At 39.9% G+C, this 27,938-nt stretch overlaps 2 protein-coding genes across 3 annotated transcripts in view; one reads left to right on the forward strand and one right to left on the reverse strand.

The window, feature by feature from the left end:
- ATP1B1 (ATPase Na+/K+ transporting subunit beta 1) overlaps positions 1-27,938 on the forward strand; it is a 408,664-nt gene that overhangs the window by 326,284 nt on the left and 54,442 nt on the right. The gene's annotated exons all lie outside the window — the stretch shown is intronic.
- LOC136108844 (cell surface glycoprotein CD200 receptor 1-A-like) lies at positions 9,061-27,876 on the reverse strand. Of its 2 annotated transcripts, XM_065851011.2 has the most exons (6): positions 27,573-27,876; positions 14,659-14,967; positions 13,639-13,890; positions 12,733-12,829; positions 11,728-11,779; positions 9,061-10,410 (listed from the first exon to the last, which is right to left on the reverse strand). In XM_065851011.2, the coding sequence occupies exons 1-6, from the start codon at positions 27,658-27,660 to the stop codon at positions 10,288-10,290; spliced, it is 921 nt and encodes a 306-aa protein (XP_065707083.2). In that variant the 5' UTR covers positions 27,661-27,876; the 3' UTR covers positions 9,061-10,287. The 2 variants fall into 2 exon arrangements, with proteins under 2 accessions (XP_065707083.2, XP_065707092.2); XM_065851020.2 differs by lacking the exon at positions 12,733-12,829.

Below are 27,938 nucleotides of genomic sequence, written 5' to 3' on the forward strand. Positions count from 1 at the left end.
CATCTTTGATTTCACTGCCTTGATGCCTGCCCAAGAAAAGTCCTTGTAACACTTAGGTTGTTGTTGCTGCTTTGAGCTATTAAATGGCAAACGCACAATTAACTTCAAGGCATGAGAGTTATTATAGCATTTGTTTCTGCAGGATGTTGCAACGGAAATGGAAACTATCAGTGAAGAGCGTATCAGCTCACAGAGTTAGTAATTTCAGCTGAGCTTTCTCAATGCATTTGCGTATCTTACACCCTTTTTGAAAATCTTAACTTTGATCCAGGAATGTGTAACTGGACATTTAAATACTGAACGTGCTGCCACGATTGCATGGGCTTTCAGACATCGCTGACAATATCCTGTTCTGTCATGTTTGGCATGTCTATTTAAACTGTAAGTTCTTTAGGTCAAGGACTATCTACAGCTCCCTGTTTGTATAGCGATTACTAATTCTTTGTCCATATATAGTGATTACTAATTATTTGTCCATCTTGATTAGTCCCTAGACATTACAATAATAAACAAGGGTAATAACAACGCAGTAAAGAATCCTCAGTCACCTCAGATTTGACCCAGTAGTATAAAGACAAGGCCTCATTATCTCTTGTGCCATTCATTCAGTCTTCTGAAGGCAAGTTCTTGAACAGGATGGGTCGTTTCTCCCCTCCTCCCTTCAAGCATTCCCCACCATCTTTTTTTTTTCTGTAGTTCAGAAGTAGGTAAGAGAAGAACCTCAAAAGTCCTTGGGAAAAATTTGTCTCCTGAGCCCCTCTGGGTCCCAACAACACTACAAAACCAGAAAACTAGGCGAAAAAAAAAACCAAACAGTTTCTAGTTTGACAAAAGAGTTTTGATCAAAGCAGCTGCAGTTTGCAAGGATTAGATTTGGTCTACTGTCTTGCAGAGGTAAGAATTGGACAGTGGCTCTTTATGATTTCACAGCCCTCTGCGCAGGCTGCCAAAGTAAGCATGTTTTGATGAAAGTCTGAAAAGGGGGGAAAAAAGAGCTGGCACCAAAAAAAGTTCTGGTGTCCACCTCCAGCCGTAATAGTTTTCTTTTAATCTTAGGCCAGGGCATTGGAAATACAATTCTCCTATATTAAAAGCAATCAAGTGATCTTATGTTGGACCGTATGTGACTTGAGATTTGCCCCCTTTATGTGATGAATAAGGTTAATGGAATCTGGTTATAAGCTGAAAAGTGACCATGGAAATTTTTACAAACTTTCCCTCTTTACCCTCTAAAAGTAGCTTGTTCCTTTCTAGAATTTTTTTTTTTTCTGTTGTTCTTTTGATTACACGTGAGATGTAAAGCAAGGAGGACATACATCTACCCGGAATAATACCTAAGAATTCTTTCAAGTTATCCAGCTGTATTTTAGTTCCTTAAAGCTCTCTTTCACTTTCATGTGGTCATCTAAGTGATTTTATGTGCCCTGTTCTATGGTTACAGATATAAATTTAAAAAAGGAAAAAAAGTGTTTGCTTTCAGCTGGTGTGATAGGGCTTGAAGTGGTAATTAACAGAAGCAGATGACAGACAACCAAAGTCCCAATGTTATGCATTGTTTTTGCAGCTTTTTTCCTATTTTTTTTTTTAGTCTATCCTCCCACCCCCACATACACGTGGCAGTGTTTGTAGAGTTTCAGCCTTGGGAATGTTAGCAGCTGAGTCTTGCGTAACCTTTCCGCTTCAGGGCATGAGCTCATCAGCTTGTACAGCTAAACCACTGCTGGGCACTGGTCAGTGTGAAGTGAGGAGACCATGGGTAAACAAACCACCGCACAACAACTGGTGTACTGTGGAAAGCATTACCTAATAAACAGACAAAAGACAGCGATTAATTTGCTGCTGGTTGACAAATTAAATACCAAATGGCATTAACATTTTGTCCCTTAAAAGCTCAATATTATTCTCTGCAAGGATGTTATCACACTTTTATGACATGGTACGAATACGGGGTGAAGGAGAGCTTGCACATTTAAAATAAATTTGCCAGTTCCAACTTGATGTTACAATTTTCACTTTCTATTCTGTAGCTCTTAAATAAATTCACAGTTTTCATAGCTTTCTGTGTTCAGGCTCAGAAGTGACTGCACTTTGATGATAAAAGTAATATTTAGTTTTTACACAGTATCTATCAAAAGTAGAAGACCATGCCCTTGACAAAGTAGGTTGGTATCACTACCCAGTTTTACCTAAGGGAAAGGTGAGGCTACTAGAGGTGAAGAAATTTACCTTGTTTATTGAAGTATTGCTAACTTTTCCTTTTTTTTTTCTTTGAAAAAAAAGGGGGAATGAAAGGGTGCTAAATTTTATAATTATTTTTCCTTATTGTTGTAGTTGATCTGTCCTGATTTTTTAATAGGAAAAATGTGATTCTTGTTGATTGCATGCAAATCACTGAATGCTTCTTTCCCTTTATATTATTATTTATTTAAAATATGATGATATTTTGATTTGGATATATTAGAACATAATTCAGAAGGGATTAATAAGGTTTAAATTTGCAAGTATATGTTAAGTGCTGTAAGATCTTTGGCTAGGCAGTGTTTATTGACAGGCAAAGTAATATTATTATTTTGCTACAGTATTCTGGACTGCTCTTGAAATATTGATACTACATTTGGAGAGCCATGACTGCCGACTTCCATCAGCCTCATTGGATCAACAAATAAAAGAGTACTATTTTTAAAAAAATCACTTTTTTATTATATCCAATGCTGCTCTGCTATGGCACTGGCAGCTCCTACCTTTACAGCATCCTCTTGGCTTGCATATCCCCTACAGCAGATTCAGCTTGATAGCAGTTCTGTGATGTGCTGAGCTGCTTTCCTGCAACGGGAGTCCTGGAGCTGGAAAGAGGCAGCTGAACTGCACCATAGCCAGTGATGAATGCTCCTAAAAAGCATGTTCCTACAGTCATTCGTCTATAAGCCACCATCATATGATCTCTCCTAAGGTTCCTACTGCAGATCTATGCTGGTCCTACCAGAGACAGGACTATCTAGCCCAGATGTCCCTGTTTCTTCGCTGGAACCTCATACCCACCTACTTCCCCTTCCTGAAACAGTACGTCAAGGAGCATGATGGATCACACAAGTCCACACCCAGTCATCTGTCTGTTTTGTGTTTGGATAAACAGCTTTTCACATCATACCACCTACTGTGCACATCTTCAGACCCTCACAATGTATCTGCAATATGTCTTGGTACAGGAGCCTTATTGTGGCTATGTTCAATATTTTCATGAGCACTTCAGTATTGAGAGGTCTGAGTTCTTGCAGAGAAGTGAAGAGGGAGGAAAAAAGCAGAGATGGTTAGGTTGCCCTGAGGATGGAAGGTGGTTACTCACCAGAAATGTGAAGGGGATTAAGGTGTGCGACTGTGATGGGTTGGCAAACTTTTTAAAAGTATGTCGTCTCTGGTTCTCACTGTGAAAGAGCCACAGAAGTACAGGGGAAGGGGTGAAGGGTTGGTGAAATAAATATTCCTGAAAGGCGTGTATGCCTGTGTTTCCCTGTGACCAAAAATTCTTGGCCATGTTTCAAAGAGTTTTCTCAAGAAAGAAAGGCCCTGCATTGCAGAGTGGTAACACACAGGTCCTACATTTAAAAGGCAGGGTCAGGATCAACTCTCCTTAGTTTACAAGCCCCTACCCAACTTGGTCCTTCATGGGAGCTGGAAGTGTGGCCACTGCATGCTTTCTCCATCACATTTTTCATCAGGTTTTGATCATTTTTACCCATTGGGCTGGTATGCAATGATCTCTCACCCCTTTTCCGTTCCTCTCCCCTAACTGAAAGATGGAGATTAAGCCTGCTATCAACTCTCATGTGATCGTACCTTGTCAAGAGCTGAGTAATTTTCTGGGTTACAGGCGAGTGGTGCACAAGAGAGAAGAGTAGGAAATTTGGACAAAGCTGACTTCAGATGTTTATTTTGCCTAGAATATAAGGACCAGTTTTCTGAATAGACCAACCACTGGAGCAGATGGTATTCTACTCTGCTGCTATCCATACTGAGGCCAGGGATCTGTGGAAGTGATGGGATGGCTTTTACTGAAAGTGTGGGACCTATCCTAAAGTTTCTAGTGCAAATCTGTGGTTTTGGTCCTTCCAGCAGCAGGACTAACTAGCCCAGACATCCCAGTCCTTTGCTGGCTGTCTGCTGGAACCTTGCACCCTCCTATGTCATGTCTTTAAACAACAGCCCAGGAGGTACAGGAAGAGTAGGGGCTACAGGAGGGAGTTAGCTGCTCTGTGGACCTCAGATAGTAGACAGATTTTGATTCAGATAATAACGAGAAGAATGAGCCTTCCCACAGAGAAACTGGAGTGCTGAAAAAGAAGTGTCTTTTAAATTCTCATTAATCTCTCCCTAACCTTCTTCCCAGTTTGCCATTTACTACCCCAGCCTCAGATATCCCACTGGCTTTTCCCTGTTCTTTTTCCATAGCCTCAGAACCTACTTACTGTTGCACATTTGACTGTTGCATATACCATGGAGATATCACCAAAGATTTCTGAATGAGCTTGTTGGTGCATAGTATGTTATTTTTCTTGATTTTCTTTAGAAGTGCCTTATTACTTGATGGTGTCATTCGTGGGAAAATGTGGGGGTTTTTTTTGTGAGAACATCCTGTCACAAATGAAGCTCCACATGTAAGAAAATGAGTCACTAGAATCCCAAATCTAATAAGAAAATACATGGAGAATGAATGCTCCTCCTATGGCAGTGTTTTTTCATAGGGTGAGATGAAACTGTCATCTAGTGGTCATAATAGGTGTTCCTGAAATACCATTTTCATTTGGATATAGCTAGAATGTTTCCTATTCCCAGGATGTATTACCTGAAAATACTAAGCTAAAAATATATATATCTTTATCTATTAGGCTTTGAGGCAAAGGGAAAAGCCCCAGAATATTTCATCAAGCATAAACAAATTTATATCTTTGTGCAGCAAGGCTGTGAACTCCCTTTTTCCTCTCTCTCCCACAATTTACCACAGTGACATATTAACTTCTGCCATACTGAGCAGCTGTGGGAGGTTGAAGATCAAGATAACTGAAGCTAAAATAGGGCATCAAAATAACTTATCTTGTTAGTTGTTCTACTAGAATAATTTAACAGGTCAGCCTCAATTTCAAATTTCCCCTTAAAAATGGTAGCAACACTTCAGCCTAACTCATCCTAGAAGGTCAGGTTTTGTTACAGCATCAGTGCAACGCTGGTGTTTTCAGTTGGACAAGCAGGTTGTAAGGTAGAATAACCTTCAGCCTAAAGGTGTATATCTGCTGTGCATTGACTCCAGCAAGTTGTGGTAAACCTGCAGGGATATATTAAGAAAAAAACAGGCACCATGAGTGAGTACAGCTTCAGGCTTCTAGGTCTTCGAATACAGACCTCTTTATATAAAAACCGCTCTGCAGTAAGTATATTGGCAGTCAGAAGAGGGCTGACTATGTGCATCTCCTCACTATGGGCTTCCTAATGTATTAGTGCTTTACAGCTGACTGATCAGTAAAGCTAATACTAATACCTAGACAATAATGAGGAGAGATCAGAGAATAAATGTGAAAAACAGCAGGACCGGTACAGAGTGTAATAAGAATATGCTCTTACAAAGAGGGAAGTTGGCAGAGCAAAGTGCATTGTCATGAGTTTGACGACTCGGGCTAGAATACTGCTGCATAGCGTTAGCACCTGCATCTAGTACCTGCAATACTGTGGACACAAGCAGGTGTGATTGTCAGTTTTTTATATGGAGAGATTCACGAGTACTGATCAGTGAGGAAGCTTTTATGCAAGCCATATCTCCTGGAGTAAATTGACTAACGTAAGCTGTAATCCTTGGCAAACATGCTTCCCATCTAGCTCAGTTTGCAGATTCTGTGTATTATTTATATTTTCACAAGGTATTGGAGCCCCAGTTTTGGATTAGAATCTCTTTATTCAAGGTGCTTGCAAGCTCAGAACCTCAAGATAGCACCTACCTTGTAATGCCTACAGCTTTATGTATATATCAGGGGGCAATGTTGACAGAAGCAGATGATGGGGACCGTAAGGGAATTACAAGACAATCTGATCTGTGTAATTAGCAGGAATTCCAGTATGCCCGCACCCTAAAAAATTCTATTTTTATTGAACAGGTGTCATTGTAGAAGTCAAGCAAAGATATTGAAGAAAAATAATGAGGTACCTTTGTGGAAGTTTACAGTGTTTCCTAAACAAGGAGTTTCCTATCTGAGGTAAATGACAAAAAGCGCATGGTGAATTATTTTTAAGCTTAATATGTGTCCAAAGATAGCTCGCATCTTTAGTCCAACAAAGAGAAATGATTTCTCAACAGTGAATGTAAGGGAGGACAGGTTAGGCCATGGAACCCTTTCTTATAATACATATTCATTAGTGAAATATATTCAGTAGTGAAAATTATTTGCTCAATATTTTCTGCAAATATATTTTGGTCTGACTGCATAGCTTCTTTCTGTGAAAATGTATTTTTTGATCTTCCTTTCTAGTTATGACTAAATGCATTGCATGCTTTTCTTTCCCTACCACTTAAATATGAATCAGTTTTTACTCCATTTATAAAGACTTTAGATTTTTTCTTTTAATTAATGTTTTTTAAAAATATCTCTTTAACACTCCCTTGCCAACACACTCATTCTCTAGATTTTTATAAGGAAATGCACTCATTCCCTGTATTTGTTTGAGGAAGTCCCTGTTACATCTAGAGTGGCTATGTCAATGCTCATGTGAAAGTCATCCAGCTCTAATATCAAAAATTTAAATTTCTGTTCCCAGCAGGATGAAAATTGAAAGTACCGAATCAACTTTAATTCGTAAGTGGAAGTAAGCTGAGCAGGATTACAGAGCAGTCACACACTGGACCAGAAGGTCTATGATGAACAGCAGGATTACCAGCTGGACTGTAAGTAGTAAACCACAAATCTGAGTAGGTGATACTGGCAGGACAACGTAGTTGTAAGTCTTGAAACCTGTTGTGTAGCAGGGACAGGGTAATATCTGAAACACCACTTGTAATGGAAACTGTTGTTAGTAAAGCTGTTTGAAGCAGGTAAGTGGAGGGAGTGGAGCATCTCCCTTATGAGGAAAGGCTGAGGGAGCTGGGTCTCTTTAGCTTGGAGAAGAGGAGACTGAGGGGTGACTTCATTAATGTTTATAAATATGTAAAGGGTGAGTGTCATGAGGATGGAGCCAGGCTCTTCTCGGTGGCAACCAACAGTAAGACAACGGGTAATGGGTTCAAAGTGGAACACAAGAGGTTCCACTTAAATTTGAGAAGAAACTTCTTCTCAATGAGGGTGATAGAGCACTGGAACAGGCTGCTCAGGGAGGTTGTGGAGTCTCCTACTCTGGAGACATTCAAAACCCACCTGGACGCCTCCCTGTGTAACCTCATCTAGGTGTTCCTGCTCTGGCAGGGGGATTGGACTAGATGATGTTTTGAGGTCCCTTCCAATCCCTAACATTCTGTGATTCTGTGTGATTCTGTGAAGTGGTGATATAATTACCTTTCTGCTAAAATTTGTGGTTTAACGAAATCTTACATGCTGCTGTGATGGGTCATGAGGGGCTTGACTTTGTTCCCATTACATAATTTGTAGTTAGAGAGGCCCAAGAACTGAGGTATGTACAGAAGTTCTGTTCAGTTTCAGGATTCGTGGTGCATCCATTTTTTAGCACTTCCAGCGCCATCTTAAAGAACAGGCCCTGAATCTGAAGGTGGCCTGCTGCGCTTGCCGTGCATGTGAGCTCTGTGCTCAGGACTTTCTACAGTCATAAGGTAACCGTGACTATTAACCACCTGATTAGAGCAGGAATGGCAGTTGTAAACTGTCAAGAGACTGGATTGCGTGTGTGAAGATAAAATATAGCGGTAAAGGTGGGAGATATAAATTTAGCAAAAGAGATGGAATTGGTTGATGTGGTTAAAGCCAGAACATCTTTTTACGGGAGGAGCTGAAAAGCTGCTGACTTTCTTCCTGTGACTCTGCAACATGCTGGAGAGTTTAGAGGGCCAGCTTGCCTGAGTGCTTAGAGACAGTCAACACAGCACTTTTGCATGGAGGATGACTGCAGCACAGTAGCAGCACGTTGCAAAGAGAAGTAGCGAGTATCCTGGTGGAGAAAGAGAAGTGCAGGAAGTGACTTTCTGTTCTAGATCTGTGGTGCCACGGACAAAGAGCATATTTGTATATACACGTATACGTAAGACTCTTAACTCATATTATTTGTCACAGTCACAACTAAAATCCTATTTTCTGCCCATAGCAGGCCCAAATGTGAAACAAAGTGGAGGATGAAGGAAATAATCAACCAGTTAGTAACTTAGCAATGTCAAGGTCCTGAACATACATGATTCAGTCCAGTGTAACAGGCCTGTAAAGGATCATAAAACCTTACAGCTAGACAGCAGGTCAGCAGGTATTATACTTCTGTAAATATATTACATATAAACTGGCAAGAATCTGCCTTCCAGAGCTGCTGTCTCATAGAATGAGCCCCACTTTATGGACACTGAACAACATAAATGACTTTCCACTCCACAGAAAAAAGTCTAAGAAGTGATGGCATTCTGGTTTTGGGTGGGAAGAAATATCATTTGACAGTATCACACCTATTTTAAGAGGGGGAATTTCAGAGGATTGCAACTGAGTCGACTGTCTGTCTTCCTTGATAAGTCACTGGAAACCGAGATTCCTTTGAAACTTGTTTATAGCTGATTGGTATTCAGCTTTAATCCCCTCCATTCTAAAATAACATACAGAAACAGAGAAAAGCAATATGTGCATGCAGAGAGCACCTGGACAAATGTGGCTGTTTCACAGCTGCTAGAGTGAGAATAAATAACCAGTTGTATCAGTTTACATGAGTAATACATTTAGGAACTGCAATCAGTTTAGAAATCTGTTTTCCAAGCACAGGGTCATAGCCTTCAGGAGGCTGTCTCAAAAGAAAGCTCTACCTATGTGTGGCAAAGACATTTCTACAGTCTAAAGGAAAAATCTAGTTCTGATCCTACCATCAGACCAATTATCCAGTCAATCTTTTAAAATACTGAAGGGTAGTAAACAGAGGTTTACAAATGGATTTCTTTACTCTTTTCTTTTAAGCCAGTTCATACTGTAGCTCGTAAGGCATCAATCCAAAAAGTGTGACAACTGCTAATATATAGGGGACATTTTATTCAGCTTATTCCCAAAGAATATTATGGGAAGGTGAGAAGAAGTCACCTCAACATGAGACACATTAAGATATATAGGCAAATTTACATACAAAAAAGTGAACTTGAGAGTATATTTAAAAGAATATCAATAAAATATCTAGACATATGAATGAAAAAATCTTCAGTTATGGTAGTTAAAATAAATATTACTAGAATTAGCAAGCGTTTTATCCCTTTTGTACATTATTGCACATTTACAGGAGAGATACTTGAACTTGTTTCATTTTGTGAAATGTTTGATGTTTCTTTCTGTTAAAAGTAGCTTCCCAATTTTGAGTTACATTATTCTTTTACAATATCTTAATGCCAGTACTCTTAAGATTAAGAAAGGAATACCGTATCTTCAGAGAATCTTATGGAAAAGTAATCATAACAACAATCTGAAATACAGAATGAACACATTTAGTGGAAATACTGAATATGAACCTAACAAGTTGATTTATCATGCTAGTGAAGTCTCTTTCTTAGTGGATGACCTTCTAAATCCATCACTTGCTTCTGTTTTCAGAACTGGAGGATTAAATGTCTTCCCTACCAATATCTTCTGTCATTTGAGCTGTTCTGTGATGATCAGTACTCAGTCCACTATGTTAGTAATTTGTGAATTAGAAAAAAGTGGCTGTTGATTGTTGTTGTGTTTCATTTTAGTTCAGACATAACACTCCTCCCATCTCCCAAATGTGTGCAACATAGTGTCAAGTGCATCAAAGTAATGCCTAGAAGTGACTGACAGAACTAGGATCTCCAAGGCAAGAACAGCAAAGGGAAGACTGGTCACAGCAGCTTTTTCCAGGAAAAACTGTGGCATGGCGTCAGTCACATTTTCCCAAGGGAATAACAGGAAACCTGTTTCCTTTCCCAAGGAAGAAGGCAAAACAGGGGGAAAAAAAAAGAACTATATAGACTCATCAGAAAGTACAGATGTTTGAACAGACCTAGCGAGCTATGTTGCTCCAAAATCTGAAGAAATCCTCTGAAAAGTTTCTTTCTATATCCATTCTTTTATAAAGTGTCTCTCTCCCTTTCCAGTGTTGCTGAATCATTCATGTTGCTGGTGACAGTCCTTGTGGAAGATTCTGCCCCACTGTCAGATCAGACACTGAGTTGTAAATTACATTTTCCTTCTGCACATAAGTAGTATAAGGTTCCACTTCCATTGTGTCATCCTAGCAAAACAAAACCAAAAACTGTAAATACAAGGAGTAGTTTAGTTTGGCAAGAGTCTGCAAGCCTTTCATCTGTGCTGAAGAATATAACTGGGAAATAGTGCTCCTGTATTTATTCCTTTTGGACTCAAGAAAAAAAAACAAACAAAACAAAAACAACTTTATTGCTTTTTCTACTGAAGAACATATATTGCTGTTTCTGGATTTGGAGGGTAAAGCTGAGGTATTGGTTCACCTGCCTCCTTTTCCTCCCCTTCTACCTCCCTTATTTTGGCCTGGAAAAAAAAATAGGTATTGGGGTATAATTCTCTAGAAAGAGCAAATAACATGCTAGAGTATTGAACATGATTGACTCCTCCATCAGTCTTCAGTTTCAGTCTACAGACAAGTTAGTGAAAGCTGCATGATGGGACAGCAAATACACCGCTACTTAACCCATTATTTTGCATTAATGTGTGTCTGTCAGCAATGACTGGGACAGATGGCTGAAGAAGCAGAGAAATGATAATAACTAGAATTGACTAAGTCTTTTCAGAAATTGAAATTGAAGCCTCTTTTTAAATTGCTGACAGAATTTGAGCCTAGTATCTATTGTATGTGCACAGATATGCACAATATAGATATAGCACATCTTACCTGCACTGAAGTGCAGTTATTTATATTTGGAAGCAGAGAGCAGAGACAAGGAGCTGATGAGTGGATTGTTCAGCTACAAAGTAAGCTTTTAACAGTATAGGGAATTCAGTAATACCTCTCAGCCTGCAGCAGAGCATTACTTCCTTTGTTTTATAAAATGTTTTGTCTTGAGTATGGTTGGTTCTTTGATTGTGGATTGACCATACCAGATAAAGAGTGGCCTTCAAAACTTATACATTATCATTCTAGACACCAAGAGGGATATTCTTTTTTCCACTGTGACGGTTTATTTTGTCATTTAAGTCTCTTGTTTACTAATAGCTTTCTTAATATTCCCCAACCCATCATATTGCCTCCTTCCCAAGTACTGTTCGTACAGCAGTTGGGATCAGTGTATCTGATATGACCAGGGAGATGTGGTGGGACTCACTCCTTGCTAAGCCAAAGGATGGCAGTTGCTGAGCCTTCGCTGTTGGAACATGCCTCTGTCAAAATTACAGTGATCGTAGGCTTTGTTTGTCCTGAGATACAGCTAAGAGCAAACATATTAAACACAATAGTACCTGCTGAAAAGCAGAGAGTAGAGTACAAATCTAATGGTTTCCCTTTACTAACCATGTTTTCATGGCTACCAAAAGATCCCTGATTTGGTGATGGTCTAATCTACATCATTCTCCTTACCTGTGGGGAATGTGTGAGATCAGTTTCAGGAGGATCGAGTTTGCGACACGGTCTGTGAAAAAGAAAACAAGTATTAAAGCAAATTTCTTATTCAGTCCTAGGTTTGGCTGGATCACAGCCTGGTTTCTTTGATCACCAAATTATCAAATATTTTGTTTTCTTGTCATCAAGAGTAAAGCCAAAAAGCCTTCTTGTGTCTCTCTCTTCTTGATTTTTGGCCCCAAAATTATGGCATCCTGACTTTCTTTAGAGGTCTTTTCTCATGTTTGTGGGAGCTTAAGCACAAAGTGGGAGCAGAAGATTAAAATTAAAGCCCTGTGAAAAGATGCACAATTTCTGCTTAGTGTTGAACTAATTCTTCACCTCTGAAGGAGCAGGTTTGGGAGAGAAACTGGTTTGGAACAGGGGAAGGAGAGAACATAGCTGAGGTTTTCAATACAGGCGCAAATTCAGCCTTTCTCTGCACAAATGACTTAGCTAGATTTTCCTTTGAACTGCTTTTTTTCTCCACAACAAATCCTGAAGGGGCTAGAGTTCAACTTCCCCCAGGGAGCTTTTTTATAAATACAAATACAATCTGCTGTCCCCTCTGCTGATATGGCAGGATAGCCATGGTCAGTCCTCTGGCACTTGCTAGACCTTATTAGGCAGCAGAACCAACGGCCTGATTTAAACAAGAGAGACACTGACAAACTGTCACAGTATCTGAAGAGCAGCTTTACTCTCCCAGTTTTGTATTAGAATGAAGAGCTCCCCTTTAGTGTAGCAGGCAACGCAATGAGGATACTCTGCCAACTTCTGCCCATTTTTATTTTTCTCAGGTGCATTATTCAGTGAAAATGTGTGCAATGCACAGTGTCTGCAGTATAGGAACATTTGATGTAGTTAATTCAGTTATTCATATCAGCCCAGACTGACAGAATCATGTGATTTCAAGACACAGACACTACTTAAAGATTTATTCTACTGCTAGATGATCTTTTCTTAGCATCCTATCATACATACCTGTCACTGTGGAGCTTAAAATAGCAAATGACAGCCGTGAAGGTGATAATGATCAGGACACAAAGAATGATGGTGACATGCAGGTAAAAGCCGTTCTCTAAACACAAAGAGTTAGTTATATTTTCTTGCTGCTCAGTTTCTTTGTTATTTCAGTAAAAGATTAAAGTTGCTTTAGAGAATACACACATTTTCAGCATGCCTATAAAACAAATATAATCCCCTTCAGCAGAACAGAAAGTCAGTAATGAAACTTATTTTAGAAACACAGTTGGAGTCTGTGTCAGAGACAGAAGCAGATCTCACAAATCCCACTGTAGTCACTCATGATGTCTGTTCACTAAGCCGTACCTGAGCTCCCTTCAAGAACTTGGCATATCTCAGTACTGCAACTCACGTATATTTCTTAAAAGCAACAAAAAAAGTGAAAACCAGAAACCAAATGTCATACAGTGTTAGACACTCACAACTTGGAAGTAAGTGATTAATCTGTTTCTGCTGGCCACAAAAGACTTGATTCTCTTTCTCTCTCTTACCATTATCTGAACAAGAAACTTTATATTTGCATCTGAAAAAACTTTGCTGATGTTCTGCTTCCAAGCGATATTGTTACACTAAGATCATGAGTGCCTTGTCTCTGTTTCCAACAATATTTCCACTACCAAAATAATTCTACCACACTTACGCATATCGCCCCTAGGGAAGAAACTATTTAGGGCATAGTGTCTAGAACAGAAATAAGCTGGTGATATTTCTGGGTAAAGGCAGTTGGGCATGGTACCTTTGTCTATAAAGGACTTCACTGAAGGATTTTATACCTTTTATAGCTTTCCCTTCCTAGAAGAAATAAGAGTGTGCACGGGATGCTAAGCAGGATTTTGATTGCCAAATGCACAAATGGAAGCTTACTTGAGGGATGACAGGCTATGGACTTGCTCTGGTTCCCAGCCGGGTGGGACACAACGCAGATTGTGTTGGTCACGTTGGTGCCATGTGCTGTGAATGTGCTGACAACAGTCACTGTCCCGTCATCGTGGACTTCTTCCCTGGGGGTGGAGTTGCTCTCTAGGTCCCACGAGATCTGAGCAGGTGGCTTCCCTGCCTCTGCCTCACATACGGGGTTCCCGTGGTCATCACAGTGCAGGGTCAGCCTGGGAGGGACTGCAAAGTGACAGGAAGGGGAGATACATGGAGTTAGTTTGCCACAGATGGGATAGGATGTTCTTGTTCTCCACCTAGAATTAACACAGTGAAAACAAGAGGGTAAAGTGGGAGACAGCATCCCATTACAGCGACATGGGCCAAAGTCACAAGAGACAAAGAGTGTGCCTCTTTTTTTCCTTTTGGACAACATTTCCCCATTCAGGTGAGTTACCACAGCCATATACCAGTAGAGGAGGTACCCCTAGACATTGTGGTAGGGAATTATCCCAAATGCAGGGCTGAATTAGACTTTTGTCCTAAGCAGTCATTGTACACGTGCTTTAAAATGTATTCGAATGCCAGCATAAGAGGAAATGGGCCCATTCTTACTGTCTGAATAAGGACAGCCTGTGTTTGATAAAGTATCTCAGCACTTGAAAGTGTTACTTTCACATGCTTTCATTCTCTTAATGTATTATTGGCTGATTCTACAGGAAAACTGGATGCATATGCAGAATCCTTTATTAGCATATTGGAAATTACTTCACACCTGTCATTTCTGACTAGGCGGTGGAAAAGAGGGTAGGAGAAGGGAGAAGAGTTTTGGGAAATAAGTGGGAGGGAGACACAGAGCTAGTATCAGTGAAATGCATGACAGTTTATCCCAGCAAGAAATCTCCTCTTGTTACTGCATGCTTCCCCCAGTGCACAGGGACAGGAGCTTTGTATGTCCAGGTCCAGACATGGCCTTTTGGAGAACTGTAAAATGAGGAAGGTGTCCCTTACCCAGCACGGTCAGGTGGTATGTTCTGTGGAAATTCCCTTCTGTTGCTACTACTTCGCAGGTGTAATTTCCCTCATGGACTATTCCCACTTGCCGTATCTCCAGGGCAGGATCCTGATCTGGTCTGAATTTCCAGTTCACGCTGTCACTGCAGTTTGTTCTGTCTGTCTTGTTCTGATCAGCCCTGTATCCTAAGGTGCAGAAGCCTCCAGTCTTGGGACTTATTTTCCATGTTACCAGGGTTGTATTTGATTTGAGAGAGCAGACGAGCACAGAGCTGTTACCTACTGTCGCTGACACTCTGTTGTTCCCTGAAGGCAAGAAAGAGAGAGAAGGACATGTGAGAAAGTGCCCAGGGATGTCACTCATAGCCTTGGAGTTCTGGTCTGTGCTTCACCAAGAAATGTCTGCATTGTTAAATGCCAGGGCAAGGCCCTGTCTATGCTGATCTGTAAATTGTCAGTCACCTTGTATTAGAGCTGTACATAAAGGAGTCGGTGGCCTGTCACAGCCTGCCCTCTCAATATTATTCACAAATTTCCCACTGGGGCTCATCTTAGTGGATAAGACAAATACTGAAGCAAGACCCCATCCCTGCCTATTGCCTTAAGCAGTTCAGTATCTGAATAGTGTGTTTCTGTTTGCAAATCCTCCAGTGGGTCAACGTTTACAGGCTGAAATGACAGAAATTTGACTATTGCATTTAGGCACATCATAATGACTTTTCTCTGGAGCTGTTTCTACCAGTGAAGTAGGCAACTTTTACTTCTGCATTCACTCAAAATCCAACACTGTGCGCAAAGGCCTTGTCTACGCCTCTCAGACACGACCACAACGTAAATAACAGTGGTGGAGCTTTGTGCAGGAGGAAGGGTTTTTGCTTTTTGTCTCTGCAGTGTCTTCATTTTCTGAATCTTTGTGAACATGTACATTCACACTACGAATGTACACAATGTGTATATATACATCTACAGTGTGACTACTTTTTTTACTGTAGGTGGTCCCCATAGGACATAATTGTAAGTCCTGCCCATCTTTGTGCCAGGCACAAAGCTGGGAAGATATACAATATGCCCATATCCCTGTGCCTCTTGCTTGTGAGGCTGAGAGTGCAGAGAAACTATTCCATTGATCTTATGAACTGTGTCGTCTTCTTGAATTCCGTTTTGCATTTACTTGGAAATTTGTATTGTATTTTTTTTCTTTCTATGACACTGACTCTTTTGTTTATTAAAAGATGTCTCTTGCTTGGAGTCAGGCATGGTACCTCCTCTTTTTAACTTTCCATGATCCATGAACTATGTAGTTGAAGCTAGATGTCTGTATGGGAAAGCTTGGAGCTCTTGTCCTTTTTGGAAGTTATCACATCGACCATTGAACAGCGGAGAGGCAGACCATTATTACAGCTCCTGTGTGTGCTGTGTTTGTTCAAGACAAGCTCCACCCTCAGGATTGCCTTAAATTTTTTTTTTTTTTTTTGCTTATGTACCCCTGAATTTATTCTTAGCCAAGAAAATAATTTGCCTGAGTTTTCTTCTTCCACAGCCTTTCAGGACTGATTCTTTTTTGCACATTTTGAACATGAGTGATGCTTGCTCACTTTATATTGACCAGATCTGGGACCCTTCATCTGCTTATGTCTTCAGCTGACACATCCAAGGGCTCAGGCTTCTAACCCCAAGATTCATTTCACTGTTTCCCTGATCATTAAAGCCTCTCAACATGATGCCATCTTTGTGATGGTCGCTTCTTTTGCTTTTTTTCAACTAGTTACATTGGGACCTTTTTTCTTTATATTCTGTGATGGACCTTGTTCACAGTCAATGTACATGTGGGCAAACAGTCAGAGATGAAAGAAAGGTTACCTGGAGCTGTTCTTCAAGAGGAGTTGCTTATATGTGCATTATTGTTGCCTATAGTTACATATGCATCCCACTCTTCTTTGTAAGGCACTTTCGCAACTGAGAGAAAACAAGAGTCTGAGGCACACGTTGTAAACAACTGTGAAGAGTAGGTGGGGGAATGGGACTTTGGTGTCCTTTGGGTCTTGCTAAAATTAAAAGCAAACCACCCACGAAATCCACAATGCATGTTTATGTATAAATAACCACCTGAAGAAGACCTGTTACAGATAAACATCCTTTCTTTTTCAAAATCTCAAGGTTTAACAATTAATGAGTTAACAGGAATAATACCCACCGCTGTTGTCCAAGCCAGTGTCTATTTACCGCCTCATTAATTTCCTCTTTTCATAGGTGGCCATTAAACTTTGGGACTGTAAACCACCAAGCTCTGAGTGCTCCGTGTCTCTGGTGGAACCCAGAATTGCCCTTTCCTTGGGCTGAGTAACAGGTTTAGTGTCATTCTAAGGGAGCTGTGTGTGAGGAGAAAATCAGAATACCACTTTCAAACCATGCATTCATCCGGAAATACAGCCTAAGTTAACAAACCTAATTTGTACTGACAAATGAGTTTTTCACAAATTCTTCCAAAAATGTTAAATTTCTTCCCAAACCTTTCAAGCACATATACTAAAGAAGCAAGTGAAAGTTCAGGTGCAATATGCAAAGAATTAGAAGACCCTAGTCTTGCATGATTAATCAAACCTTTGTGGAAGTCTTCCTCAGAGGTACCAGACCCAGCTGTTGTGTTTCTCTATCCCCTAGCCAGAGCTGAAACTCTGTTACCTCTGCTGGATGGTGCAATGTGAAGCCAGTTCCTGAACATTCACAACTCTGTAAGAACTGGTCTTAATGAGCATCAACTTCAAGTTATTAGTCAACTCATTACTATTAGCCTCTTTGAGAAAACTACAGTTGTTTTTACCTTAATAATATTGTCTGAAATCTCGTTATCTTCTGGAATCACAGTGAATGAACCATCCTACTTCAACCACTTTTCCTTCTCTTTAACTATTCTTGGGAAATTATTTCTAACTTGCAAATGAACATAGCTCACGGCATTTTAACTACTTACAGATTCCTTTAAAGTGTTTTGCCTTTTCATTTTGAGGTTGAAGTATTCTTTGGGTGAAGCAATATCCAAACCTAGACCTAGCTCCTGCAGATTGATGGAAGTTATAGCTGCAATATTGCCCCACACTATGCTACAGCATAGAGTGTTGTAATGTGTGTTACTCCAGCTGTTTAACATGGAAGTCAGAGCGTAATTCTGAGAAGCTTGGGGTTTTTTTGCTGGTAGAAGAGGAAAATTAGGTGGGGATAGGATTTTACTGAAGCCATCCACTTCCCATTTTTATGAAATAAAGGAAATAATACTTAGCTTCTTGCTGCTCAATACTGCCAGGATTCATTGATTAATGTTTCCAAGCACGGCTGAAGAAGTGCTATCAACTCACACTATTTTCTGATACACAAACTACCCACCAGCCTCATAAATGCCTGTTTTCTTAATTCAGTTGTCAACAGTGTTCTGTGATACATTGTTACACTAGAAGTGGTTTTAAATGACAAGGGTTTTTTTCTGCTTTAATGGCATTTCAAGAAAATGTGAGGTTTGCGTTTTAAACTCAGATGATTTTACCAGGAGAGGAACTGACAGAAGCCTTTTGTTTCATGATGGTTTCTGGGTGCGAGTTTGGTGAATGTCTCTGAAAAGTGGAGAACAAAGTCTTTCATGTCCCAGTTTAACACCGCCAAGAGCCTCAGAGCTCTGAGTCATGCCACCAATATGGCTGACTTCATCCAAATATGATTAAGCAAACCTAAGCATTCAAAGAGCCTGTGTGTTGGGGCTGGGGTTTCTTTGGACAATGTTTGCAAATGTTGTGCAGGAATGACAATGTTGTGCGTTATTTCACTGTGTACACTTTCATTAGAGCAGCATCATTTTACCTGTCTTTCAAATCTGCATCTCCTAAGCAGCCTGTTGCAATGTACAAGTTCCACCAAATAACATCTTGTATACTTCAAGTCTGTAAAGAAACTGGGAGTGAAAGTGGTGCCTTCTGCTATGCCTTTCTGGCATATTCTCCCCTGAATGAGTCTGGTACCATTCACTTTAAACAATAAGCCACATCAATCAACTTAAAATCTGATGAATCATGTTTAAGTACAATTTTAGTTCTACAATAAACTTGTAGAAAGATTCTAAATTCCCCTCTGTATCTTGTTATTAATCTAGAAGGCTTTTAGCAAGGCAGATTTTTTCCCCAGATGGTAGATTAATTAGTAAAAAATCTTCTTTTTTGTCCTATCCTTACATACACCTTCCTAGTGTTGTAAAGGGGCTTTATAAACATAATAAAATCAAACTTCTATCACTTTACAGCCCTCTTTCATTGCTAGACTGCAGGTAAGTGGCACTACTGTGAATATGAAATTGTGTATTTTCTTCCTTGCATTGCTTCTTTCTCACGTGTGCTGCTAGAAACATGATCTTAAGACTTCATTTACAGAAGGAGAATGCATATGCCAGAAATCCTGAAAGGTCTGGTTAATTTGTACTTCTGAAATGACTTTGAAGACCTCCTCTTAAGGTGGAATAGGGAATAAGTTTTTATCTCTGTAGAAGAGACACATACTATTAGGAGGGAGTTTTTATCCTATATTATGACACTGTTAGCCTGTTAGTATTCTCCCAAGAACTGTCTAAAACTCTGTCAGTCTTTATGTCAAAGACAGAGAAAGAAAAAAAATCGTAAGGATGTAACTACAGAGCCTGCACCTATTTTGATGATATTCTGGTTCAATGTGGTACGGAAGCACGTCGTGATTGCTGAGCGCTGTGGATACCTACTAGACTGAGTCCCAAACCCAGCATAGCCAGGCTGATAGTTCTACAGGGAATTGGATCCTTAGCCCTGCTTGTCAGCTGTGTGGATGGTTATAGTGCTTCCATCTCTATAGGTGCTCACTCACATTATCATGTGGTACAGAAATTTTCCAGCGTGCTTGCTGTTCTCCCAAGTGAGCATATGCAAATAGAGAGATCTGCTTCATTTTACCACAGAGCATAGTACCAGGTTCAGGTAATTGAAGGTTTTGAACTGTGTGAGCTAAAATCTTGTCTCTCACAATAAAAATAGGACTGGGCCTGGGTAATGCTTGTGAGCAGCTTTCAAGTCGTAAAGAGTAGTATCTGTCATTTTCATAGCAGTTTCTGATGAAAAGAGGATTTGCCTTTCTTCTCCTATTTCAATCAAAAATGTAGACTAATGAGATGTCAAGACTTGCTGTTCTTTATCAGAGAGTTAGCTTTGTTTAAAAACAGTCCAAAATGTATATTCTCAGGAATTAATCCATCAACAAGCACAAAGTAGAAATTATCCTCATCTCTGTCCTGTCCTTCCTGGGCAGCCAAAGCATTTCTTTCAATTTGGAGATTTTGATAGGACCTCATGTTGGTCTGAAGTTGGGCATGCCCTACTTTTTCTTTCTAGTAAGCATACCAAAAGCCATCTAGTCTCTAAAAGTAGGTTTTATTAGAACATAAACCAAGATGTTAGAAAGTGATAGCTCTTTAGGGGATTTCAAGTTGATAGCTATACTCATGAAAGAAAAAGAGAAAAAAAAAAAGGGGGCTGAAAATAAATCTACCCTGTTTTCTGTGCCTTTACAGAACAGGTTCTTTCCCCCAGTCCTCTCTTCTACTCCACCAGCTTACCAGCTTTCAGTGACTTGTCAGACTCCACAGACTCCACATCATCTCTTCTGAGCTCCTTTTTCCATCACTCCCAGGACTTCTGTGGGTCTGCTCCAGCTGAGCCCTTCGCCAGGGTCTCCCATCTGCTTTCTTTGCCCTCCTTATTCTGCCTTCCTCTGCTTGCATCTTGGGTATATACTTAGCAGCTCTGAGGGAAGGCACAGTCCCCACTTCACTCCAGGAATTTCACTGAACTTAAAGGGTGTGCATCTGCACTGCAGGAGGACTAAACAGAGAGAAGTATTCTGCTCTGTTAAAGAGGGAAGGTTCAGTGCTGCTAGTGTGTTAATTCAGACCTGCCACTCCACCACGTTTTTCGGGAATGGTGCTTTCATACTGTAAAATGGCTAAAAGTCAGTTGCTAAAGTTTCCTCTCTGATAGCTGATTGGCTTATGACCAATATCTCAGGTCATCTATATGATACACGTCAGCATTGATCTAGTCAAATGAAGGCTCGGAAACAAGTCAATGTGTTGCACTGCTACTTTTCTCAAGGTGAAATCCCATGTTAGTGCTGAGCTGACCTGGCAGCTTGTTGTAGCTGAAGAAGGGGATAACCAGTGCAGCAGAGGCCTCACTGTGGGTCTGCACAGAACAAGAAATTTGAAGAGGTGTGAGCTATCAAGCTGATCTCAGTGCAGCGATAATGAAAGGATGATAATTAAATGTCAGTACTGTTATGCAAGAGAGATGAAATGAAGGATCACATAGCTACACATTTATTGTAAATAACTTCTCATTTTAAGCCTTATTCTTCACAAACAAGTGGACTCTGGAAAATGGAATAATTTTTTCTGTTAGTTGGAAGGACCAGACCTCAGGAGCCCAGGAGTTCTTCTTGTCATACTGATGTGGAAAATAGGCAGGTCAGGTTCTGAGAGTTCTGTACAGCTCAAAGCTGAATCATCCCATTTTGGTTGCTGACACAAATCCATCATGAGAAGCTCACTTTGAAGACTTATCTGACAGGTGTGTAGGCTAGGAGGCCTTTAGACTGAGGTCCTCCAGTTTGACTCCAACCTCTGAAGGTCATCTAATTATAACAGCAATAATATTATGCCCTTCCTCATTGCCTCTACTTGACTGTTGAAGATTTTAAGCCATGTGTGAGGAGGTTCTCAAGCTCTGTTCCAGTGCATTGAGTTCACATTCCAATGCACTGACAGATTCCACTGTTCTGTATGAGAATGGACATATACTCTCACAGGAAAAAAAAAAAAAAATCAGTTGGGGAGTTTGTATTTGTGTTTCAAAAATGTGCTGATTACTGTAATTGAAAAAGATTGGGGGAAAGACTTTGCTCTGTTTCTCTTTAACATGGTTTATGAAGTGTTTTTGACAGCTCTCATGGCAACTAGTTGCACCAGTTCCTTTGCAGAGACACTTATTTAGTCATTTCCCCTCTTTCTGAGTCTTTCTCACAGTAAAAGGAGCTAGAAAGATTTTAAGAACAGGAAAATTTTATTGTGAAGCCACTGAAATTTTTGCACAGCATGAAAGTGCTTTTGATTGCTTTCAAATAGGAAAGATTTCAAGCTTTTGTTATTCTCTAGCACAGGTTTTAACCCACAGTAGAACTTTTTCTTGCCCCCCAAATGACTCAAGTTCCATGACACCATGTTCTCAAATGTAGCTGTTAAAGAGTTTTTCACACTGTAAAGAGACTACTTTACTTTGTCAGACATAATCCCGTTGTGTCTTTATTTCTTACAGTAACAATCTACCACAATGTTTTGGTGGATCTCCCCCCGACTCTGCAGATCATGACATATTAAACTTAGAGGTATAATGAACTGAAACAATGATCAAGCCACAAACAAATTACTAACTGTATCTTAGAATGAATATATTATGTGAGTCATAGAGGCCACATACAACAAGCTTAGCTCTGTATTTAGTTTCCCCTTCTGCTGCCACAGAGTGCCTGTGACACTTAGCAAGGCTTGTCTGGAATGACATGAAAGATGAACAAATACAAGTGCTTGGTGCTAGGGTAGGGGTTGCTGAAGTACTGACACTGTTTTGTATATGATAGATTTGTGACTCTGAAATGTAGCTACAGCAGCACAGTACAGAGCACAGGCTGAGTAACAGCCCTGCGTGTCGGCTGAGTAGTAAGTAGTTTGACTACTCTAATTTTCATTATAGAAATACATGAACTACCCAGCCTGAGCTGCTATGGTTCTGTTTTTGGAAGCTGAAATCACAGCCTTTTCAGCATGGGCATATCTTTAAAAGGACACTGTAAGAGACTTATACCTTTTCCGTTAGTTTCCCACTCGCACTCTTTTATCCATGCTCATCATTACTCCAGTAAAATATCTCGTATTCACATTTTGTTCTATTTAGGCTTTTTTCCTGTCTTCAGAAATCCCTTTCTTATACTCAAATTCTTTTGTTCTCCTTTTGACACATTGTTTGTTTTTTGCCACCATTACTGTGTCACTTGCAGTATGAGTCTCTTTTTCTGCTGTCTCATACAAGATGAAATATCAACCTTAAAACACTGCCAGAAAAATACACTTTGTCATTGTAAACTGTGGTTTTCCAGTATGAAGTGTCTGCAGCATGGCTGGAATTCTTTCAGATGCCAAACTGTTATTAGGAAGTGACATTATATGTTACAGAGAAGTGACCACACTGACAGAACTTGATAATGAACTCAAGGTTTCAGTGTTTACATTCAAGGTGGAATATACCTTGGCAATTGCCAGTTCCTAGATTTACTTTTTCTACGATCTTTTCATTCTCTCTAGCTTTCTCCGGTATCCTTTCAAGCAGTTACTCAAGACAGCTGATTTGGAAGGCAAAGACGTTAAACCTCACCTAGTTAGAGATGCAGTTTGATAAAGTGTCCTCTTGAAAATAATGAATGAAGCTGAAGAACAGAGGGACAATGGGAGGGAAACATGATGGAAAAATAACTGGATTAAGGAAAGCAAACGGTAGTATTAAATGGAGGTGTCAGGTTGAAAGTAGCTTGCTAGTGATGTTTCTCAGCAGACGATTTTTATGGTAATTTTGTTTAACGGATTTACTAATGGGATTGGCATTTGTCTCAGGAGTGTGTGAGGAAATTTGTTGAAAGCAGGAAGAATATAGGATTATTAATATAAAAAATGGAAATGTCGTGCAAAAAGAACTAGGAGACGGTAGATGGATGCTGAAATTTAGCAGCCTAAAATGTAATAACAATAAAAAAAGGTAGTACAAGAAAATTAGTCTGAAATTTAGAACAGAGAATCTTGCCTCAATCATGATTAAAACCAGCCTTTCAATAAGGTGGGTGCTTTTTTTTGTTTCTGAAAAGTGTTTCATGATGCACCACCTGCCAAAAAAGGCAATTTGATGCAGTGATATAGGAGTCCTTTCTGAGGTTTGGTTTCTACCCTCGTGTAAATGGCCTATGTCTCAACAGAGACATGACTTTGTAGAAAAAAGGATGAGTATACTTCTTTAATTAAGGAATTAGTTGGTGTTTAAATGATGTGTTAGAATCATCCAGCGTACCAAACAAACACTCCTGGCCAAATCCTCAATTGATCATAAATCATCACTGAACTCGACAAGCTAACACATATTATATCAGTCTGACTGTAAATTTTAAACTTAGTGTAGCAATTTCTGTGTTCAAAGTAAGTAGATCTTCATCCTTGCAGAATGTGAGCTGGAATGGATGAGAGGAAATGGGATTTACACTGGATGCCAAAGGGTCTTGGGTAGTATTTCCTTTAGAGTAGCACTGTGACACCATGTGTAACCAAGTGCAAAGGCCCCTCACTTCGCCATATAGAAACAGAGACAGAATGCGTGCTAAGGTTTTATTCTCTTCCTTGTGACAACAATAAAAGAAGTGCTTCAGTTTATTTATGTTTAAGTGCAATTTTCCTGCTATTCTAAACAAAAATAGATCATTGACTGCAAGCAGTAGGTTGTATGCTCTATTTTTAACATGTTGCAGAGAGCAGATAAGGGGCTGCTGTGAAAACATGCTTATGACCTCACCTTTATATGGTTAAAATTTCAGTTGTATCTTGTTTAATGCTTAGCTTTAGCATAGTACTTTTTTTTTCCAAGCTTTTTATTACTCAGTACAAAGATAAGGCAGCAAAAGAAGATTCCCTACACTTTTTTCTTATGGATGATTGTACCTCTAAACACAAAATACATCAACTGCAAGTTTTAAGTGGCATGTACTTGTATGAGGGATTTCCCAATTAAAGAAAATACACTTTTTGGTCATGGTCAACTTGCAAGACTGAACATCTCTATTTCCACAGTTTTGAACCATGAACCACCGCGTTTGGATGACAGCAAAGTGTTAATGTCACAAAGAAATGCTTTAAAGATTGTCGTAGAGCAATTGAGATATCTTCTGAGAAAATTTTTGCTTAATTTAATAGTACAGAATTCTGTTTTAAACATTTGATAGGAAAACCAGGTTGCTTGGATTCAGGCATTTTTAGGGTAAAAGAAGTCAGAATTATTCCAGCATGTAGACCCAAAGGATCAGCAAAAAATAGTGAAATGGAGACAAATGTAAGTTTACCAGAATAGTTTTTTAGGCTATGATTTTTGGTCTCTGGAGCAAGATACCACAATAAACTACAATAGGAGGCAACAGAGACAGTAGCCCTGAAACACACCAGGACAGAGAAAGTAAGAAGACAATAGAACACTACTACGCTAGTGAAAGAGATCTTACAAATTATATTAAGGAAAGAAACTAAATGAAAGCAGTAGCATTCAAGAAAATTATCTATGTAGGTAAACTTGAACTTTAGCCAAGTTGCTTTGTGAATCTACTTCACGTGTATTCACCCCATGCACTCTAATTCCAGCATTGATGCAATGCCACTTAGTTCAGTTTTTTAGTTTTGATAAAATGGAGCTAACCATAGAGAGTCACGTCTCACTACTGACAATGGATTTCTTTCAACCCCTCTCTATTGTCACAGGATACTAATGCAGATGCAGGACTTACACAGTCCAACGTTGCAAATATTAATCCAACAAAAAGAGATTTGTTGCACAAACCTCTCACAGAAGATCTTGCCCTTCTTTATCCCCTTTCCTTTGGAGTATGTACACAACCACCCGAGGTGTCCTGTCTGCTTAGTTAAACTAGAGAAGTCTTCAAAGTGTCACCAAAAAGATTTTGAGTCTTTTCCACCGCTGCTACTATGAGGATTGTCACAGAAGGATTGTTAGTACAGATCATGCACAAGCATCTTCAGCAGCATATTATCCAGCTCTCTTTGGGGGCAAATCTAGATACCACAGTCACAAAGTGACTCAGCCTTGCTTCTGAGCTGCCCTTTCTGTGGTTGTAAAAACTGACCAAACCACACAAAACAACATGCTAAGGAAATGCTAAGGAAAATGCTAACGCAGATAAAGCCTGGTTACACACAACAGTTTTTGCCTGACCTTATTTCATTCAGAGTAGCTTGCTCTAGCCTTCAGAAGAGGGACATAGTTCCTTCTGAGCTTCATACAACACTAAAATTCTCTGGATAGAATATACACATTGGATCGGCTTGACACATTTTGCCTGTGATCTCTGAAGAAGAAAACCTTGTCACTACATCTTGCTCAGAAAAGCCACCCTAATATTGAAGGAAACAAATTTAAGAAGAGTGTTAGCTGAAAACTCCCCATCAAATGTGGGCTGCTTTTTATTTGGGGGGGATGGAAGATTTGGGAAGGAAGGGAAGGTTCAACATGAAATTAGATTTTAACTGAACATCTTTTTCTGTGTTCTTTGAAGGAGAATATAATTAATTCACCAAGACATCAAGAAGTTTAAATCCTGTTACCTTTTTGGGAAAAACAAACAAACAAACAAACCAACCCCACAATTTTTTGGCATTTGATATTTTTTAATATTTCCAGCAAAGTCAATTTTTTAAAAGAGGTTTTGACAGTGGGATTTCCCTTTGCCTGCTCTATTTTCTTCAGCATTTTGTGACATGTCCATATTCCTTTACTTTTTGAACAGCTGTATTCAAAAATGTAGATTGTCTCTGATGCTATCACAAACTGCCTGTATGACCCTGAGCAGGTTCCTCAGTATTCTTCTGAGATAGAAGAATTACCTACAAAATAGGGACACATCTTTTTTTTCTTTTACATCCGGTGTGCCTGTTGGGAGGTTACCAATGCAAAGTTTAATATTGTTTGTTAAGTATTTCAACTTTTTCCAGTGGGTAGCACCGAGGGTAACCATTTTGGACCCCTCATTTTATCAGTCAAACACATTACAGACAGGTATTCCCTCACTGCCAACAATGACTGTAACCATTCTGTTTTAAAGTATCATCAAGGAGCCATTTTTATTTTCTGGCCAAGTTGAATGGAATAACTTAAGTCTGTGCAGTTTAGCTCTACCTGTCCATAATAGGAATGGACACATGCATGTTCCATATTATTTGGAGATGTCCTTAGTTTAATTTGGATCCCACAGACCTGTATGTCTTCTCCCTCTAGACAGAGACAGTTTAGGTTTCCAGAACTGCTGCTGAAATCCCTAGTTCCATTACCAAGTCCATGGGTTGCTATGTGGTGTCTGGAAGAGCACAAGCTCTAGAAATGCAAATGAAGAGAACGTGGAAGACATTAACTGCTGTAGCTAGACTCTATTAAAACTAAGGCAACTACACTAAAAGGTGGGTTTGGAAAGGCTTAGGAGTGCCACTGTCTTTGGCACAAATGCCTTTCCCACTCTTGACAGTGATCATGCCTGATAGCCTGAGAACAAAATTCCAGAAACTGCTCCCTTTTGTCAATGCATCAGTGATCTGTCACTCCTCAGAAAGACATGAGAGATCTCTGCTCTATTTCAGAGTATCTGCAGCCTCTCTTCAGCAGAAACAACATGGCCAAAAGCTTCAAGTTCACAAACACTTTCTCAGGCATATTTTTAATATGTAAAATTGACCAGTTTCTCAGATAATGTGGATTTAGAGGTCCAAGTAAAAAGGTTGTCTGTGACAAATGGTACATTCCCAGCTAAGGGTCACTAAATAATTGCCTACATGGAAGTCACAGGGATAATGACTGGCAGCCTGGTGACCACTAAGAGAAGAAGAGCAGGAGTGGATATTCAGGAAGCATGTTTTAGTTGTATCCTATAATTTTTAGCAATTAAAGAAAGTCACAGCATGATGAATAGCTTTTATGGAAAGCAACTACCTGTGTACATTTCCCTTTCTTCCTTCCCAATGGCTGATTCATCCCAGTTAGACTCACCCACTGTTCTCATGACCTTGGTGATGATGAGCAGCACAAAGACACACACCATCTTCCCAGCAATCTTCATGTCGGCTCCTGCTTTCATGGCTCAGGCAGCTCTGTCACTTCATCCATCCTGCCGCCAGCTCGGCCGTGGTCATGGGGAGTGTTTCTTGCCTGCCAGCACACCCTCAGCAGCCAATGCCAGTGTTTTGTCACCCCTGTCTCCACTCGTCTCCTCCAGCTGTGCCTGCTCCTGCTCGACTGGCTCCTCAAAGCTGGAGAGGTTCCTCCTTCTGACTTTTCAGAGCACCAGGCTTCCTGTGCTGAAAGCCTGGGTGAACACTGAGGAAACAGATTCAACAGCTCTGCCTTCTGTTCATT

This window comes from Patagioenas fasciata, chromosome 1 (genome assembly GCF_037038585.1).
Source record: "Patagioenas fasciata isolate bPatFas1 chromosome 1, bPatFas1.hap1, whole genome shotgun sequence".
Lineage (NCBI taxonomy): Eukaryota > Metazoa > Chordata > Aves > Columbiformes > Columbidae > Patagioenas > Patagioenas fasciata.

What these genes read in the sequence shown, in the direction of transcription:
- LOC136108844 (XM_065851011.2), bottom strand. Translation starts at nt 27,660, where the DNA reads ATGAAAGCAGGAGCCGACATGAAGATTGCTGGGAAGATGGTGTGTGTC. An exon ending in ATACCACCTGACCGTGCTGG is followed by an intron (nt 13,891 to 14,658) that starts GTAAGGGACACC and finishes GTCACTTTGCAG; the next exon opens with TCCCTCCCAGGCTGACCCTG. An exon ending in CATAGCCTGTCATCCCTCAA is followed by an intron (nt 12,830 to 13,638) that starts GTAAGCTTCCAT and finishes CTTTGTGTTTAG; the next exon opens with AGAACGGCTTTTACCTGCAT.